Here is a 17,206-nt window from a genome sequence, read left to right on the forward strand (position 1 = left end):
ATTTTATGTATCCTTTTATATGTACTTGTATAGGACTAACAGAACAGATGGTGCTTCAATATAAAGAGCTCTGCAGGGCAGCATATACTTTTATATACACTTATTTATATACTTTTATAAATTTATATACACTCTTTGTGTATTTATATATACAATTTTTATATATTTGTGCCTATATGTATATATTTTTATCTATGGTTTTATATATCCTTTTATAGGCTTAATAGGAGGGATGCTGAGAGGGGAAAAAAGTATCTCAAGTAAATTCAGAGGTCACAGAGACAAAAAATTTCTGTTAAAACCTTCTCTGAAAGACCACGAGGGAGAAAATCCTGTTTCAAACGAGACAGGGGGGTGGTGGCGTGTAAAAAGCTTTCAATGTTCTTTAAAAAGTAGGATTTAGGAAGTCTGCGTGCGCTGGGACAGCACGAGAGCACAGCAGGAGGGTTTGGGGAAAGGAGCGTTGGCGGATAATGTGGATTATTATTATATTAATAATATAGGACTGAGGGATTTGTACAGCCTTGGGATAAAATACGAACCTATTAGAGAGGAACGAGCTCTCCATGGGAGAGGACGATTATTCAGGCGTTTTACACAAGGGATCCTGCGCCGCCCTGAGGGAGCGGAGCCCGCGGGGAAGGGCTGGGAGGGCGCCCGGAGGGAGCGGAGCGGGGGCGGCTCGGCGGCCCCATCTTGGGCCGGGTGTCCCCAGAGCGAGCAGGGAGCGGCGGCTGTGAGGGGGCGAACTGTGAGGGGGCGGCCATGGCGGCCCCTCAGGGGTCTCGGCTGAGAAGGGCCGGCCATGGCGGCCGCTGAGGGGTCTCGGCTGTGCCGGGCCGGCCATGGCGGCCGCTGAGGGGTCTCGGCTGTGCCGGGCCGGCCATGGCGGCCGCTGAGGGGTCTCGGCTGTGCCGGGCCGGCAATGGCGGCCGCTGAGGGGTCTCGGCTGTGCCGGGCCGGCAATGGCGGCCGCGGCGCCCCGCGCGCTGCCCTCAGCGCGGCCGTTGCGCGCGCGCGGGAACCGGCGCGGCCGTTACACGCGGCCCCGCGCGCGCGCGCGCGCCTCTCGAAGGGGCGGGGCCGAGGAGAGGAGGTCACAGCCAATCGGCGGCCGGGAAAGGGGCGGGGCGGGGGGCGGTCGCAGCCAATCGGCGGCCGGCGTTGGAGAGGCGGGAAATTCGAACGTGGCGGGCGCGGTTTGGGTCCCTCAGGGCGGGTCAGAGCCCGCGACCCTCAGGGTCTCCCCCCCAGGGGCAGGGGGTCGGGTCCCCTCATGGGCTCGGGTCTGTCAGAGTCTCCCCTCATGGGCCGGGGTTCCGGTCCCCCGGGGCAGGTCAGAACCTGTGTCCCCTCACTGACCAAGGTCCCTCAGGGTCTCGCCCTATGGGCAGGAGTTTGGGTCCCTCAGGGCAGGTCAGAGCTGAGTCCCCTCAGAGGCTTTGGTCCCTCAGGGTCCCCCCCCCATGGACCCCAGGTCCTTCAGGGCTCTGCTCCTTCAGGCCTGGAGGTCCCCCCACAGCCCGGGTGTCCCAGTGTCCCTCAGACCCGGCTCTAACCCAGTTCTAACGTGGTTCTCCCACCTCTGTGTCGCCCCCCGTGCAGTGTCACCAATGGTGGCAAAACCACCCTGACCAACAGGCTCGTCAAGGCTCTCCCCAACTGCTGCGTGGTCCACCAGGACGATTTCTTCAAGGTAAGCCGAGCCCCCTCTTCCTCCCAGCGTTATTTGCTGCTTGTCTGCGCAGGGATAGCTGTGCTGGGCCCCCTGGCAGTGTTGGGTGCTCCTGCATGCTCACCCAGTCAGTTTGGACAGCTTAGGAGCCACACACTTCCCGATTTTAGGTGGTGGGTTTTTTTAAAAAATATATCTCTAATTTTTAAATGACTGGACAGGTGGGGTGTTCCTGACCTTTACAAATGCCACGTGAACTTGGCATGACCCAGCTCAGAGAGGTCTTTTAGTGTTAACTACAGATATAACCTACAGATATAACTGCTCGTTTCAGTCAGAGGTTCTTTACTGTGCTCTGCACAAATAATTTTCTGCATTTGGGGTTTTCCCTCCTTATTTTACTCGAGTAAGAACGTGGCTCCTAAATGATACTTTGGGGTTTAAAGCACCTCTGTGCTGGTTTAAATACAGAAAGGGGGTTTTATTGGGGAGCTCTGACAGCTCTGCATCAGAACCCAACTAAAATGTTGCAGAGGTGAAAGCAGAAGACCTTTGCTTGCTGCCTCCTGCTTGGAGGTGCAGAACCATGTCACTAAAGCACTGCACCATTCCTTGGGAATGACAATATCCCACGTGGAAGTCCAAGAGATGCAGGAATGTCCTTGGAGCAGTTCTGTGTCACCCCCTAAAACGTGAGGTGCTCCAGCACCGTGTGCTGGGTCTGCCCTGCCCTCACAGGAGCAGGTGCCAAGCAGAGCGAGATATTCCTTTGGAAAAGCTTTGCCAGAAGCCTCCTGCACAGATTTGGTCACTTAGGAGCCCTTGGAGGAGGAATTGTGTTTATTATCCCACAAAGATCTGTAACTTCTCCCTCCTGTGAACACCAGAGCTGTAACCGTGTGACCAAAGCGCTGCTGTGCCCACCTGCGTTTTTATTAGAGTTAAAACACCTATTCTTGTAAAACGCGACTTTTAGCACTTACTTAACACCATATTTGCATTTCAAACCCTTAAATATCGATCTCTATTTTTTTTACTAACACCCTATCAAGGGATTTAAGCTCAAAGCCTTTTATCCAAAGCCGGTTCGCCCGAGCCAGGCCAAACTTTTCCGAGCTCTTGGGGTTGGTGAGAGAGAGAGAGACGGGAATGGAAATGTTCACGTTGCCCGGAGGGGGTCTGTGCTGATCGGCTCGCAGGGAACTGATCACGCTGAGGTTGCAGCAATGTTTTATTGCTCACTATATTTCAGCCACAAGATCAAATAGAAGTCGGGGAAGACGGCTTTAAACAATGGGATGGTAAGAGCAGTGTTCGCTATAGGATGCAGTAATGTATATTTTTTTCCTAAGTATTCCTTTTCTTTTTTTTTTTTTTTTTTAAATTATTTAAAAAAAGCCTTAACGGTAAAATTTCTGTTAATTCCTACAAGTTCATCCTGTTTTGTTTATTTTTTTTTTGTTGTTGTTGTTGTTTTGACTCTTTCCCCTTGCGGTTTCGTGGTGTTTTGATCGTGTCCCCTTTTTCCCCACCCCACCCCCTTTCTCCCGATCCAGTGTTGGATTCCCTGGATATGGAGGCAATGGTGAGCACGGTGCGGGCCTGGATTGAGAACCCAGTGAAGTTTGCCCGTTCCCACGGGGTGAATGTCACACCTGGCTCTAAAGAGCCAACTTCCCAAGATATCCATATATTGGTCATTGAAGGCTTCCTGCTTTATAATTACAAGTAAGGTTTGGGGAACTATCCGTGGTTTGCCAGGGAAGGTCCCTCGTGCCACAGCTAAAAACTCCTTTTTTTTTTTTTTTTACTAATCCCCTGCCTTGTTCTGAATTGTCACCCCGAAGAGTTTTTGCTGGAAAATGTAAAAAAATTAATCCCTAAACCCTGAAAAAAAAGTGAAGGGGATAATGGGAGTTTTTCTAAAACTCCAGGGGGGGTTTAGACCAGGATTTGAGCTGGAATCTCCCTCACTCCCACCCAAAAGCTCATGGATGAGAGCAAGGAGATAAACAATTCACTGCTTGGGACCTCTCCTGGAATTCAGGAACAGTTCTCTCACTTGTTTAACCCTGACTAAACTGAGCTTAATAATTAGGTAACTTCAAGGTCAGGTTGGACAGGACTTGGAGCAACCTGGGACAGTGGGAGATGGGATGAGATGGGTTTAAGATCCCTTCCAACCCAACCCACTCCAGGATTCCGAGTGAACATCACAGCGAAGATCACCCCATTTTTTGCCTTTTTTATACAGGGCAGGGAAATTCTTGGCAGGAAGAAGGGGAGGCAGAACTGGCAGGGGAGAGAGAGAGAAAAATTCCAATAGCTAAATATATAAACTTCAGCCAATCACCCCCAGCAGACGTGGGGAGCGAAACGTTCTTGGCTCCAAAGTGGAGTTTTGTTGACAAAATCCTTTCAGGAGAAGGAGCTGTTTGTGACACTTGGCAAAGCTGGAGCTGTTACAGGCTGTACCAGACAAGACAGCACCATCCCAGCTTCCCAAACTGGGGGGAACATGGAGGCAGCCTGGGATTAATCCTGTCAGGAATGGCCAACTGGAGATGGGGCTGGCAAAGCGCCTCCCGCTCCTGGCCTCTCCCCAGGGAGCAACTCTGGTGTCTCCTGAAGGACACAAACACCCCTGAAATGCTCAGCCCTGTTCCCACAGCCTTTCCTTTGCCCAGAGGGAATATTCCACCATCAAAACTGGAGCTTCATGGAATCACTGAGGTTGGAAAAGCCCTCCCAGCCCCTTGAGTCCAACCTGTGCCCCTCCCTGTCCCCCAGCCCAGAGCACTGAGGGCCACGTTCAGTCCTTCCTCGGACACCTCCAGGGGTGGGGACTCCAACCCCCCCTGGGCAGCCCCTTCCAATGCCTGAGCACCCTTTTCCATGAGGAAATTCCCTCCAATGTCCAATCTGACCCTCCCCTGGCACAGCTCGAGGCTGTTTCCCCTTGTTCCTCTCTCCCCTGGGTTGGAAGGGACATTAAAGCTCATCCAGTTCCAAGTCCCTGCCCTGGGCAGGGACACCTTCCACTAGACCAGGTTGCTCCAGGCCCTGTCCAAGCTGGCCTTGGACACTTCCATGAGTGTGAACATGAGCCAAGGAGTTGCCTTGTCCCAAATTTTGCTGCATATTCTCACAGCCCCGGGGTTTGATTTGGTTTGGTTGGTGAATCACAGCTTTGGGTTCCTGCACGCTGAGTTTGGAAGGATCTAGAACGAGCCAGGGTTCCCAGCCTGGTGTCTGCTCCCCCACAGGATCCTGTGTGATCCTCCTCAGGATTAGTGGCAGGTATTTGAGTGGGAAAAGCCCCTCCCTTGCCACTCTGACCTTCAGAAAACACCTTCTCCACGGTTTATACCAACCCACAAACCCACTGCCCCCGAGGAAAGAACTCACACCTGGGTTGTCTTCAACAGACACAAACCCCAGAGAGGCAGAGAGATTTTTGGGGTGATTTAACACTTTTCTCTGTCATTAAAAATTAGATAATCCACGTTTTTTGTCTCTCCCCTCCCCCAGACCACTGATAGACCTGTTTGACATCCGTTACTACCTGGCGGTGCCGTACGACGAGTGCAAGAGGAGGAGAAGGTGAGAAGGTTCTTTGGTGTCAACCTAATCCTTCTTTCTGCTAAAGGAAAGATCCCTCTACCTTGTTATTAATCATGGAATCATGGGGTGGTTTGGTTGGAAGGGACCTTAGAGATTGTTTGATTCCACCCCCCTGCCCCGGGCAGGGACACCTTCCGCTAGCCCAGGTTGCTCCAAGCCCCGTCCAACCTGGCCTTGGACACTTCCAGGGATTTGGAGCCCACAATGGATGGGATGTATTGGTGTTCAGAGTGGGAAATTTGAATAAAAGTGGAGAAAGAGACTTCCAGGTGCTAAACTCAGAGTCACTGAATCGCTGAGGTCGGGAAGGACCCCTGAGGTTGAGTCCAACCGTCACCGTGTCCATCCTCCCCCGTGTCCCCAAGGGCCACCTCCACATGGTTTTGGACACTCCCAGGGCTGGTGCCTCCACCACTGCCCTGGGCAGCCTGTTCCAACACTTCCCAACCCTTTCCATGAATTTTTTTGTCCCTAATCTCCACTTTAAACCCCCTCTGGTGCAACATGAGGCCGTTCCTTCTCGTCCTGGCCCCTGGGAGCAGAGCCCGACTCCCCCCCGGCTCCCCCCTCCTGCCAGGGATTTGTGGAGAGCCAGAAGGTCCCCCCTGAGCCTCCTTTGCTCCAATCCACGAGGAACTGGCCCGTGACAATCAGCTTTTCCATGAGCACCCCGGAGCAGCTGTTGGATCACCGTGCCATTCCTTTTCCATGCTGTCATTCCCAGCACACGGAATTACACCGTTCCCGACCCCCCCGGCCTCTTCGACGGACACGTCTGGCCCATGTACTTAAAGCACAGGAAGGAGATGGAGGACTGTGGTGTGGATGTTGGTAAGTCCTCCCCAAACACAAATCCTTCGGCCCTGGAGTTGGGAATTTAAGGAATTGGGTGATTCAATCCAAGAAAACCTCAGCTGTAATGATGCAAAGTCCTATTTTTACTCCCAAGTTGTAATCCTGGCCCCGTTTGTCTGGATAAATACAGGCAGTTTTATAGCTGGGAACTCATTCCCTTTGCTTCATACTCTGAGGACTTATAAGGGATTAAAAAAATAAATAAATAAAAAGCAGGAATTCTTTATAATGGAATAAGGATTTTGCAGCACGTTCTGTTTTTGGGATGGTTGGTTTTTTTCCAATAGAGAAACAAGTTGTCATTGGGGCCAGTAAAATCTGAAATATTTTAAAGCTAATATTTCAAACTAATCTCCCAAAATCTTTTCCTGATGGAAAAGACTCCAGCCTGACTCCAGCTTTTTTTTTTTTTCCCTTTCCCAGTTTATTTAGATGGCCTGAAGTCGAGGGAAGAACTGTACAACCAAGTCTTTGAAGATATTCACAACAAGCTTTTAAATTGCTCATAGGTAAATAAAATACCTCCTGGGAGGGCTGGAACAGGGGGGGGATCGTGCTGGAAACACCTTGGATACTCATCCTTTCCCTTCTTGCTTTCCAGGGTCTGGGAAGACCTGGAAGACCCATGTACAGCCCGATGTAAATAATACTTGGAAGTGGGAAGGAGGGTTTATTTGTGGAAACTCTTCTCCCACTGCCCTTTGGCAAGTCCCTTCTGTATATAATTGAAAACTGAGGATAACTTATTCCCAACCCCATGGACAGGATGGCCTTGGTGGGTTTTTTGGTTTTGTTTTGTTGTTGTTTGTTGTTTTTTTTTTTTAATTATTTTATATTCCAAAGAGAAGTTGGAAAAGCATTTTTATAGCAGACCAAGTAGAGCTGCGCTGGGAAAACAACAAACCTCCTGCTCCTGCAGACAAAAAGGCTTCAGGCAACGGCTTGTTTGTAATATCATCTCTCAAATTCAGTAAAAATCCACTTAAATCTCCCTCTCAGGTCCTGATTTAATTCATCTGGGCATGAAACTCCCCCAAAATATGACACCACCCCCCTTTTCTGTTGTGTGTTTGAAATCCCAGCCCTGGGTGGCCTCAGAGCTCCTTCCTCGTGTCGCTGGCTGGGTTTGGGGGCTCCCAATGGGCCCCCAGTGAGGTGGGAATGGCCCTGGTTGGGTTTGGGGGCTCCCAATGGGCCCCCAGTGAGGTGGGAATGGCCCTGGTTGGGTTTGGGGGCTCCCAGTGGGCCCCCAGCGAGGTGGGAATGGCCCTGGTTGGGTTTGGGGGCTCCTGACGGGGCCCCAGCAAGGTGGGAATGGCCTTGGGAATTCAAGATGAGCTGGTGGGATTTCTCAGGGGATGAGAACTTAGAACTGTGCTCCCTTAGGAAGCATTTCAGGAGTTCACACTAAACCACCACCCGAATTTCAGTTTGAAAGGAGAGGCACTGAGACCCCCTCGGGGCTCTGGGGGGGGCTGTTTGCTGACTGACCCATCCTTAACTCCCTGTGGATGTGAATTCCAGCCTGGGATCCCTCCTCTGGACACCTGGTGGGTGCTGGAGACCTCTTGGGTCCCACAGGAGGGGAGGGGGATGTGTTTAAACCATGGACACACACGGCCAGGGCCTGGGTGAGCCCATTCCAGGCGGGATCACTCCTGAGCCTTAGGGGACAACTCCAGGGCAGCCCTGGGGTGTCCTTGGCTCACTCTGACAGTCCACACCACTGTAATTAGCTGAGCAGGTTAATTAACACTGGGGTGAGATGGAGCACCCCAAAATGTGCTGATTCTCTGGGAATACAGTGGCTAAAACCAGCAGTGCCATGGGAATGATGTCCCTGAGCACGTGCAGGGCCGTGTCAGTACAAAACCTCCCGTGGGATGAGCTCCACAGCCACTGGAATAACTTGGCTGGTGGGTGGGTCCCTTCCCAAGATTTTGGGGCCTGAGTTAGAAACAGTGCTCTGGAAAAGCAGCTGCCACAGAGTAGTGAGGAATCACCGAAAAACCCCACCCTGTTCCAGGGGGTGTTTTCAGCAGCCGCAGGGGAGCCACATCCACCACCTCATCCTTGTCTTACTCCCGCTTATTTTCTGGAGCGGGGATGCCGTGCTCAGAGGAGATGTGGATCCCTCTGGAATCCCCCTGGATTCCCCAGGCTATTCCCAGCCCCGAGCGTGCCTGGGGAGACCCACACCACTCTGATTACACCATTCCAGGGCTGAGGAACACCCCGGCCAAGGACACCCTGCTGCGCCCTGTCACCCGCACCGGGACCTGTCACCCACGTTCCTGCATCCGTCGGACATCGGCACACGGAGCATTTCCCACGGATTAGCTGCAGCTCAGCTCCCTGGCAGGAAAAGAGATCCCAGTGGGATGCAGCTCGGAGTTTCTGGGGGGGTTTCCTGCGTGTTCACGGGTTGGTTGAGGCCGTGCGGGACTGTTTGGATTTTGGGAAGACTTATAAGGGAAAAAAAAAGCCTCGCTCCCGCCTCCCACCAGGCTCTGGGAAGCGGGAATTAAAGCCTAAAAAAGGCATTTTGGTATTGTCTGATCACAGAGAATGAAACATCCCAGGGTGGTGTCAGCTCTGGCTGCAAGGAGGGGGATGGAGGCGGAACATCCTGGGATGTCCCAGCACCGGAATCTCATGGGAGCAGCACATCCCCTCAGCTCCGAGCACGACACGACTTCCTAAGGGGTTTAATATTTGCAGAATCACGAAATCATGGAATTGTTGAGCCTGAGAAGCCCTCTAAGACCATCAAATCCAAGAGTTCCCCCAGCACTGCCAAGGTCACCACTAATCCACGTCCCCAGGGGCCACATCCACACGGCTTTTAAATCCCTGTAGGGATGGCGACTCCACCACTGCCCTGGGCATCCTTTTCCAGTGCCTGACCAACCCTTCCATGAAGAAATTTTCCCTGATATCCAACCTAAACCTCCCCTGGCACAGCTTGAGGCTGTTTCCTCTCGTCCTGCCCCTTGTTCCCTGGGAGCAGAGCCCAGCAGGGCTCCCCCCTCCTGTCAGGGAATTGCAGAGCCAGAAGGTCCCCCCTGAGCCTCCTTTTCTCCAGGTTGAGTCCCCCCAGCTCCCTCAGCCTCCTCCCATCCCACTGGAACTCCCAGCTTCCTGGCAGTATTTCAGCTCCTGGACACTCTCTCCCCAGCAAATCTCTCTTTCCCCCCTTTTTGCAGCTGTGGCAGCACCAGAACACCCCAAATCCTGCTTTTTAAAAATTATTTTGGAGGTTTTTTTGTGCATCCCCCTGGCTAAGACCCCCCTTGCTGCTCCCTCTCCAGGGCAGGGCACCTCCCGGCCGGGCTGAATGACCGGTGCCTTCCAAGAGTTTTTTGGGAGCGTGAAACCAAAGCCCTCGGCACGAGGAGAATCCGGGAAGCCTTCGCACTATGTGAACTTTGCAGGGTCGGGAACAGGCGGTGCTACAGGATTTCCATACATCCTCTCACCCCAGGTCCCTGCCAGCGGATCAAATGGCCGCGGCTCCAGCTGAATCCGCACCCCGAAGTCTCCCCCGGAGCCCTGGGATGCAGCATCCAGAGGGAAGCTGGTGATTCCAAGCCCCCAGCCAGGCTCTGGCGTTGCCCACCACGGTCAGATCCCTGCTCCAGCCCAGGGGATGTGTGCCCAGGGACGTGGCACAGCCCTGGGACACCGGGACAGCCCCGGTCACACGTCACCCCTGGGAGCCGAGTGCCTTGGCATGGAAAACCAGGGCGGATCAAATTCCCAGCAGGTCCACGTGGCCCACGGGTTGGGATGAAACCTACACCCGTGGGGACGTCAGCAAGGGGCAGGGACACGGGACACGGCCCCTCCAGACCCCCAGGGAGTGACAAATAAATCCTAAATGGAGCAAAGCCCCTGGGCCCGGAGCTGAGCCGGGGGTGAAGCCACCACAGCCCCCCCCCGGCCCAGCGTGGCCAGCCAGGGGGACGCCTGCCAGCCACCCCCGGGATTTGCTGGTGATTCCCCCCGATCAAATTCAGCTGCATCTTGGCTCCGGGGCCACGGGCAGCTGGAAAGTCCAGAGGAAAAGCCCCTCCCAGAGGAAAGCCCCTCCCAGGCTCTGGCACGTGCCCCGCTGAAGGCTTGTGAACCTTGTCCCCTCTGTCCCAGGAGGGGAGGGGAGAGGGGAGGGGTCTGGCCCGTGCTGGGCCCCCAGTCCAGCCACTGGCTGCTCTTCCCACTTGCCAGTGATGGCACAACCCTCATCAGCCCTTCCCAGGGGATAATTCCCTACCCACTCCACCCCCAAGTCAAATGAGATCTGGCTGGTCCCCTAGGAAAAGAAGATCCCTTAGGAAGTGTTGGGACACCACAGAAACCCTGGGACCCTCCCCATACCCAGGGGCCTTCCTCGAGCCCCAAATCCCACAGACCTTCTCCAATTCCACAAAACATCCCTCAACCTTCCCTGACCACCCCAGACCTGCACTGGGGCCCAGGCAAGAGGGGACCCATCCCTAGAGCCCCCTCCATGCCCACAGTGAGCTCACCTGCCACTGCTGGGGCTGATAAGGCAAAAAAACCACCTTTTGCCTCCCGGATTTCGGAATCCCTCTGGGATGGGAGCACAGCAGAGGGGTTGTCACCCCACAGAACATCGCTGCCCCTCTCCCATGGCAGGAGCTGAGGCAGCCACCCCGTTACACAGACACCTTTATTCTGGTCAGAGTGAAGGCTGGGCTGGGGGGCAGAGGGGGCAGCACCCCGGGGGGCACAGGGGTCACCCAGGGGTCACCTGGGGGTCACCCAGGGGGCCACGTGGGGATCAGTCCTTGGTCCCGGCCTGTGTGTGGGCAGAGGGGGGGTCTGCCCACCAAACCTCCCTCGGGGACCTGCGTGGGACAAGGAGTGTCCCCAAGCATGGTGGGAGTGATGAGCAGTGTCCCTAAGCAGTGTGGGAGTGATGAGCAGTGTCCCCAAGCACAGTGGGAGTGTTGAGGAGTGTCCCCAAGCATGGTGGGAGTGATGAGAAGTGTCCCCAAGCACAGTGGGAGCAAAGAGAAATGTCCCTAAGTGTGGTGGGAGTGACGAATCCCTAAGCACAGTGGGAGTGTTGAGAAGTGTCCTTAAGTGTGGTGGGAGTGATGAGAAGTGTCCCCAAGCACAGTGGCAGTGATGAGAAGTGTCCCTAAGCAGTGTGGGAGTGTTGAGACGTCCCCAAGCACAGTGGGAGTGATGAGACATGTCCCTAAGCACAGTGGGGGTGTTCAGAAGTGTCCCTAAGTGTGGTGGGAGTGACAAGAAGTGTCCCCAAGTGTGGTGGGAGTGATGAGTAGTGTCCCTAAGCACAGCAGGAGTGATGAGAAGTGTCCCCAAGTGTGGTGAGAGTGATGAGAAGTGTCCCCAAGCATGGTGGGAGTGACGAGAAGTGTCCCCAAGCACAGTGGGAGTGACGAGGAGCCCGGGGCCACGAGCCAAGCAGGAGCCACAACGCAGGAAGCCAAACCCCAGGGGAGCACAGCCCCAGCCCCCCGAGGTGGGGGCTCCAGGGAAGCACAACCCCCCCACACACCCCCAGAGCCGGGGAACACTGACCGACCGGAGGCTCCTCGGCGAGCAGGGCGTCGGGAAGGGCCGGAGCCGCCCGGCTTAGCGGATACTGCCGTCGCCGTCGCCGCTCTGCTTCTCCTGCTCGATGGACCACACCAGCTCCTCCACAAACTTCATCTCCGAGGCCACCTGCTTGGCCAGGGCCTCGTAGTGGTTCTCCAGCTTGCGGTAGCGCCGCTTGAGGCCGTTGGCCGCCTGCACCACGCTCTTGGTCTCCTCCTGCGCCTGCTTCTTCAGCGCCTCCGTCTTCTGCAGCTCCTGCCGGATCTGCCGCAGGTCCTGGCTGATGCTCTCGTTCTCCTCCTTGTACCACGACTCCTTCTCCTCGTAGATGGAGCGCAGCGCCTCGATGTCCTCCTGGAAGGACTTCTTGTTCCTCTCCAGCTCCCGCAGGGTCTCCTCGGCCGCGGCCACCTCCTCCATGACCTTGGAGAAGCGCTCGAAGTTGATGTAGGTGTTGTTGGGGGGCATGCTGGAGTGGGACTTGATGGTGTACTCCTTGAGGCGCGTGGTCTTCAGCCGGCGCCGCTCGGGCTTCTTGCAGCTGTCCTCGTTCCGGACGTTCCTCCTCTTGATCACCTGCGGGAGGGACGGCCGTGGGGTGGGACACAGCAGGGACAGCAGGAGCTGGGTGGCCCCGGCACCCGCCCACGGAGCGCCGGCAGCGGCACCAAACCGGCCCCCACGGGGGGTTGGGGATCACAGAGCTGCTGTCAGCACCCACCCCACCCTGAGAGGGTCTGACACCCCAAAAGTGACAATTCTTTAAGTTCTCACCTTAATCCAAGGGTGCTCCAGGCTCTGGGCGATGGTCATTCGCTTCCTGCAAACACAGCAAGGCTGTGATCAGGGGCAGAGGCTCGGCTCCCTTTCCCTGTTAAAGCCCTGGAAGTGCAGCTCGGGTCCTGTGATCACCTTTGGGGTCTGGATGAGCCCAGACAAACTCGCTGCACTCAGGGCCCCCCCAGGCAGGGGCCACATCCAGCCCCCAACCCCTCAGACACAGGTAGAAGAACCTCCAGACCGACATTCAACCACATGGCTCCACTGCTGCCACCACCCCAGAGCCCTGGGGGCTCAACTCAGCCCCTGACCCCTCCCAAACCCCAGCAGAGCTGCTGCACCCCCGGGGGGATCCCAGAATTCCCCCCACGCCTCATGCAGGGGAGAGATTTTGGATTCAGAGCCGAACCCCGGCGCAGGCAGGAGTGTGGGAGGTGCCTGTTTGCAGCAGGCTGGGCAGGAGGGACCGTCCCCTCTCCCAGAGGAACCCCCAGCTCCGCTCCCCACCCCTCACTTGGGGTCCTTGACGAGCAGGCGGCGGATGAAGTCCTTGGCCAGCTCGCTGGTGTTGCTGAAATACTCCTCGTCGAAGTCGTAGTTGACAGCAGAGATGTTGGTCAGGGTCTCCTGCTTTGTCTCCCCCAGGAAGGGGGAGGCTCCGCTCAGCCTGTGGAGAGAGAGGGTTGGGACACCCCACAAAGGCTCCAGCTTGAGGTGGGGGTCTCTCACTGCAGCCCCAACCCCCCCCAGACCTCCCTTGTACTCACAGGATGTACGTGATGACCCCGATGCTCCTGGAAGAGAGAGAGGAAGAAGAGGCTGAAGCCCCTTGGAGCATTGTCAGGCCCCTCTCCCCGCACTTTTGGCACAAGGGGAGATCCACTGGCACAAGGGGATCGACTGCTGGAACCATGGGAATGGGCTCAGGAGGGGGATCACTCACCACATGTCGGCCTCCAGCCCCAGGGGCTCATAATTCACAATTTCCGGGGCTTTGGGAGGAAAGAGAGGAGAAAACAGGCTCATTGTGGGGGAAGGAAACTGTCCCCATGGATGCACCCCAGCAGTGGCACTGGGCATCCCTCTGGGATTAATCCAAAGCTTTCAGCACGCTGAGGAGCCCCCAGGAATGCTGCCAGCCAGGTCTCACCCACAAACTCCGGGGTCCCAAAGATATTCTTGAATTCATTCCCAGCCTCGATCTTGTGGGCGATGCCGAAGTCGATGAGTTTGATGCGAGGGTTTGGCACGTTCTTGTCCAGCAGCATGATGTTCTCTGGCTGGGGGGGAGAGGAGCTGGGTCTGTCCCCACATACCCACCCCTGGGAGCTGCCCTGGGCTCCTCCTTCCAGAGGTGAGGACATGGGAGAGATCTCAAACTGGGAGAGATCCCAGCACCGACTCCCACACCTCACCTGGGAGCTCATTCCCACTCCCTGCAGTGCCTGCACCTCCCAGACCTCAGCTGGGAGCTCATCCCTATTCCCAGTGATGAATATGGGGAATCTGCACCTCTCAGACCTGATTTGGGAGCTCATCCCTATTTCCAGTGACGAACATGTGGTGTCTGCACCTCCCAGAACTCACCTGGGAGCTCATCCATGCTCTCTGAGGCATCTGCACCTCCAAGACCTCACCTTGGAACTCATCCCTGCTCTCTGAGGACTCTGAACCTCCCAGACCTCACCTGGGAGCTCATCCCTGCTCTCTGGGGAATCTGCACCTCCCAGCCCTCACCTTGGAGCTCATCCCTGCTCCCACCACAAGCACAGGGCACCTGCCCCTCCCAGCCCTCACCTTCAGGTCGAAGTGGGCGATGTGCTTGGAGTGCAGGTAGTGCACCCCGTCCAGGATCTGCTTGAGGAACTGGGTGGCCTCCTCCTCCGTCAGGGACTCCTTCTCCGCCAGGAAGTCGAAGAGCTCCCCGCCCGACACCAGCTCCAGGATGAGCACCACGTCGGTCTTGTTCTCGAAGATGTCGTGCAGGGTGATGATGTTGGGGTGCTGGATCTCCCTCAGGATGTCCACCTCCCTCTCGATCTCCTCCCGGCTCACGCCCCGCCGGCTGGACGACAGCCGGCGCTTCTTGATGAACTTGGCCGCGTATTCCAGGCCCGTTTTCCTCTCCCGGCACTTCCGGACGATGGCGAATTGGCCGCTGCGGGATGAGGGAAGGAGGTGAGGTGAGAATCTCCCTCATCACATCCTTGGACACACTGTTTCCTCCCAGGACTGCCAGGAATTGGGATCGGATGGTGCCCATCTGCTCCCAGGCTTTACACACCCCGGCACTGCTGGAGCAAGCCCGGCGCTTCCTGGGATGGAGGAAAGGAATTCCTCCCAGGAATGGAGCAGCTGCAGGCCATCCCCGGGCTGTTCAAGTGCTGCTGTGACCACCCAGGCTGGGAGATGCCCAACAGCCCCTCTTTTCCAGCCAGGAAACTCCAGGTTGGTCCCCGGAGCCAATCCCAGAGCCTGGTGGTCCTGGAGGACCGTAAAGCTCTGAAAGGAAAGGCAGGTGGAGGGGGAAATGTCTTAAACCAGAGCAACTGCACCTGGACCCGAGATTCCTTTATACTTTTATACATTCCTGGATCACAGCTGGGGCCACCCACAGCCCCCCCAGGGCAGGGACCAGCTTTGCCCAGGCAGGATCCACAGCACAGCCCTGAGAGGGAAGAAAACCCAGAGGAACCCCTGGAAGCTGCTTTGCTTTGAGGCAAAACCCACCCAAGTGACCCAAAACGTTTTTGCTGCCCAAGGATTTTTCCCAGTGGCCGAGGAGGAGCCACGGCCGAGGCTGGGTTGGAGGATCCCGAGGCAGCTCCCCCAGCTCCGCCTCTGCATCCCGGATGATTAAATCCCATCTGCAGGCAGTGAGTCACCCTGGATCCCTCCCCGGGCACAGAGCCAGGAGCAGCCACCGAGGCCCGGAAGCTGCCGGCTCCGGCCCTGCAGCCCCGGCTGGAGCTCCAAAAGGAGCAACTTTAATGTTAATTAACACCTTTTTTTAATCTCTCCTTGCCAGAGGTGCCCGGCTCCCGGCACAGCCGCTGGCAGGGGGGGCACAGGGGCACCACGAGGGGTCCAGCAGCCGGTGAAGCTCCCGGCTGGAGGTGCAGCCCCCCCAGAGTGTGGGGGGACGTCCCTCACCTGCCCAGCTCTTCCCCCATCTCATAGAAGTCCTCCACGCTCTCCTGGCGGAAGGTGGACATGGCTGCGGAGCCGTTTGGAGTGGGAGCCGCCGCGGTGCCGGGAGGAGAACGGGAAGTCAGGGGGGAAGTCAGGGAACAGCCAGGAAGCAGCCGGGGATCAGCATCTGCAGCACCAGGAAAAAGGGGGGTTGTGTCCCAGGAGCTCAGGCCAACACCCGGCACAGGGATCCTGTCCCTGCCAAGCCCCAGGACACCGGGAAGGAGCCCCCAGGCCACACAGCCCCAGGCTGGGCGGCTGCAGCTGAGCCAGGGATTAACCCCAAGGGTGCCCCACATCCCATCACATCCCAAAGCCTGTAGGGACCCCCCCAACCCCCGTGGGGATGCCCTGGGGGGACACAGAAGGAAAAGGGGCAGTGGCTGTGTGGGCTCCATTGCCGTGGGCCTTGCTTGATCCCAAAGCAGACAGAAACACTCAGATGTGGTGGAGAGACCCCCCAACTCAGCCAGCAGCACCCTCCTGCCCCCAGCCCCACTGTCCCTCCCTGCCCCACACCCACAGCCCCCCCAATCGATCTTTCACTGCTCCTCCCTGCCCCACAATCCCCAGTTCCACGGCAACTCCCTGAGTCCCCCTGAGCCCCCCCTCCTAACCCCCACAGCCCCTCCCTGTCCCACAAGCCCCAAACTCAGAGCCCCCACCCAGTCCCACCCCCAGTCCCCCACAGCCCCTCCCTGTCCCATAAGCCCCAAACTCAGAGTCCCCCACCCTCAATCCCCTCCCTGCCCCAAAGGCCCCACACCCAGAGACCCCTAAATCCCAATCCCTCTCTGCCTCATAATCCCACAGCAATCCCCAATTCCCCACAGCCTCTCCCACATCCACAGACCCACACCCACCACTCCGATCCTTCCCCACCCCTTTCCTGGCCAACAGCCCCCCCCATTCCTATCCCGACCCCTCCTTTTCCAGCCCCACAGCCCACTCAATCCCTCCCCATCCCTTTCCTACCCCACAGCCACCCCCCCCAGATCCAAAGCTCTACCCCTCCTTTTCCAGCCTCACACAAAAACCCCAATCCCAATCCCTCCTGTTCCAGCCCCACAGCCCCCCCATCCCAATTCCTCCCCCTCCTTTTCCTGCCTCACAGCCCCTCCCTATCCCACAGGCCCTACACCCACAGCCCCCCCTCAATCCCTCCCCATCCCTTTCCCGCCCCACAGCCCCTCACAGCCCCTCACCCACAGCCCCCCCAATCCCTCCCTTCCCCACAGGCCTCACCCCCCCACCACCCCCTCCGCTCCACCCCACCCCACCCACCCTCTCTCCATCACCCCTCTCACGCCCCCAACCCCCCTCCCGGCCGCACATCGCCCCTCAGAGACCCCCCCTCAGACACACCCAAACCTGGGCCGCCTCCGCCCGCGCCGCCGCCGCCACATTCCAGCACAGCCCCGGCCCCGCCCACCGCTGGCCACGCCCACCACTGACAATACCCGCCTCCTCTCCAAAGCCCCGCCCACC

The 17,206-nt window shown here is 56.9% G+C and overlaps 2 protein-coding genes across 3 annotated transcripts; one reads left to right on the forward strand and one right to left on the reverse strand.

The window, feature by feature from the left end:
- Positions 1 to 1,260: 1,260 nt before the first annotated feature.
- On the forward strand, positions 1,261 to 7,145 carry NMRK2 (nicotinamide riboside kinase 2). 2 transcript variants are annotated; one of them, XM_039389431.1, is made up of 8 exons: positions 1,261 to 1,416; positions 1,606 to 1,696; positions 2,928 to 2,976; positions 3,232 to 3,403; positions 5,207 to 5,278; positions 6,024 to 6,130; positions 6,578 to 6,663; positions 6,756 to 7,145. In XM_039389431.1, exons 1-7 carry the CDS (start codon positions 1,277 to 1,279, stop codon positions 6,661 to 6,663), a joined length of 717 nt encoding a protein of 238 aa, XP_039245365.1. In that variant the 5' UTR covers positions 1,261 to 1,276; the 3' UTR covers positions 6,756 to 7,145. The 2 variants fall into 2 exon arrangements, with proteins under 2 accessions (XP_039245365.1, XP_039245366.1); XM_039389432.1 differs by lacking the exon at positions 2,928 to 2,976 and having other exon boundaries at positions 1,267 to 1,336.
- A 3,684-nt stretch (positions 7,146 to 10,829) lies between these two features.
- Positions 10,830 to 17,116, reverse strand: DAPK3 (death associated protein kinase 3). The gene is made up of 9 exons (XM_027717091.2): positions 17,084 to 17,116; positions 15,680 to 15,845; positions 14,324 to 14,684; positions 13,677 to 13,806; positions 13,470 to 13,518; positions 13,294 to 13,320; positions 13,041 to 13,193; positions 12,521 to 12,566; positions 10,830 to 12,322 (listed from the first exon to the last, which is right to left on the reverse strand). Exons 2-9 carry the CDS (start codon positions 15,739 to 15,741, stop codon positions 11,783 to 11,785), a joined length of 1,368 nt encoding a protein of 455 aa, XP_027572892.1. The 5' UTR covers positions 15,742 to 15,845; positions 17,084 to 17,116; the 3' UTR covers positions 10,830 to 11,782.
- Between the last annotated feature and the right edge of the window lie 90 nt (positions 17,117 to 17,206).

Source organism: Pipra filicauda, unplaced genomic scaffold (assembly GCF_003945595.2).
Source record: "Pipra filicauda isolate LSUMZ 115617 unplaced genomic scaffold, ASM394559v2 scaffold729_size357988_pilon, whole genome shotgun sequence".
NCBI lineage: Eukaryota > Metazoa > Chordata > Aves > Passeriformes > Pipridae > Pipra > Pipra filicauda.

Excerpts from the sequence above, each read along its gene's own strand:
- NMRK2 (XM_039389431.1), top strand. The coding sequence starts at position 1,277 with ATGGGCTCGGGTCTGTCAGAGTCTCCCCTCATGGGCCGGGGTTCCGGT. Across the intron at positions 3,404-5,206 it reads TTCCTGCTTTATAATTACAA|ACCACTGATAGACCTGTTTG; the intron begins GTAAGGTTTGGG and ends CCCCTCCCCCAG. Across the intron at positions 6,131-6,577 it reads GGACTGTGGTGTGGATGTTG|TTTATTTAGATGGCCTGAAG; the intron begins GTAAGTCCTCCC and ends TCCCTTTCCCAG.
- DAPK3 (XM_027717091.2), bottom strand. The coding sequence starts at position 15,741 with ATGTCCACCTTCCGCCAGGAGAGCGTGGAGGACTTCTATGAGATGGGG. Across the intron at positions 14,685-15,679 it reads ATGGGGGAAGAGCTGGGCAG|CGGCCAATTCGCCATCGTCC; the intron begins GTGAGGGACGTC and ends CTCATCCCGCAG. Across the intron at positions 12,567-13,040 it reads CTGCTCGTCAAGGACCCCAA|GAAGCGAATGACCATCGCCC; the intron begins GTGAGGGGTGGG and ends CTGTGTTTGCAG.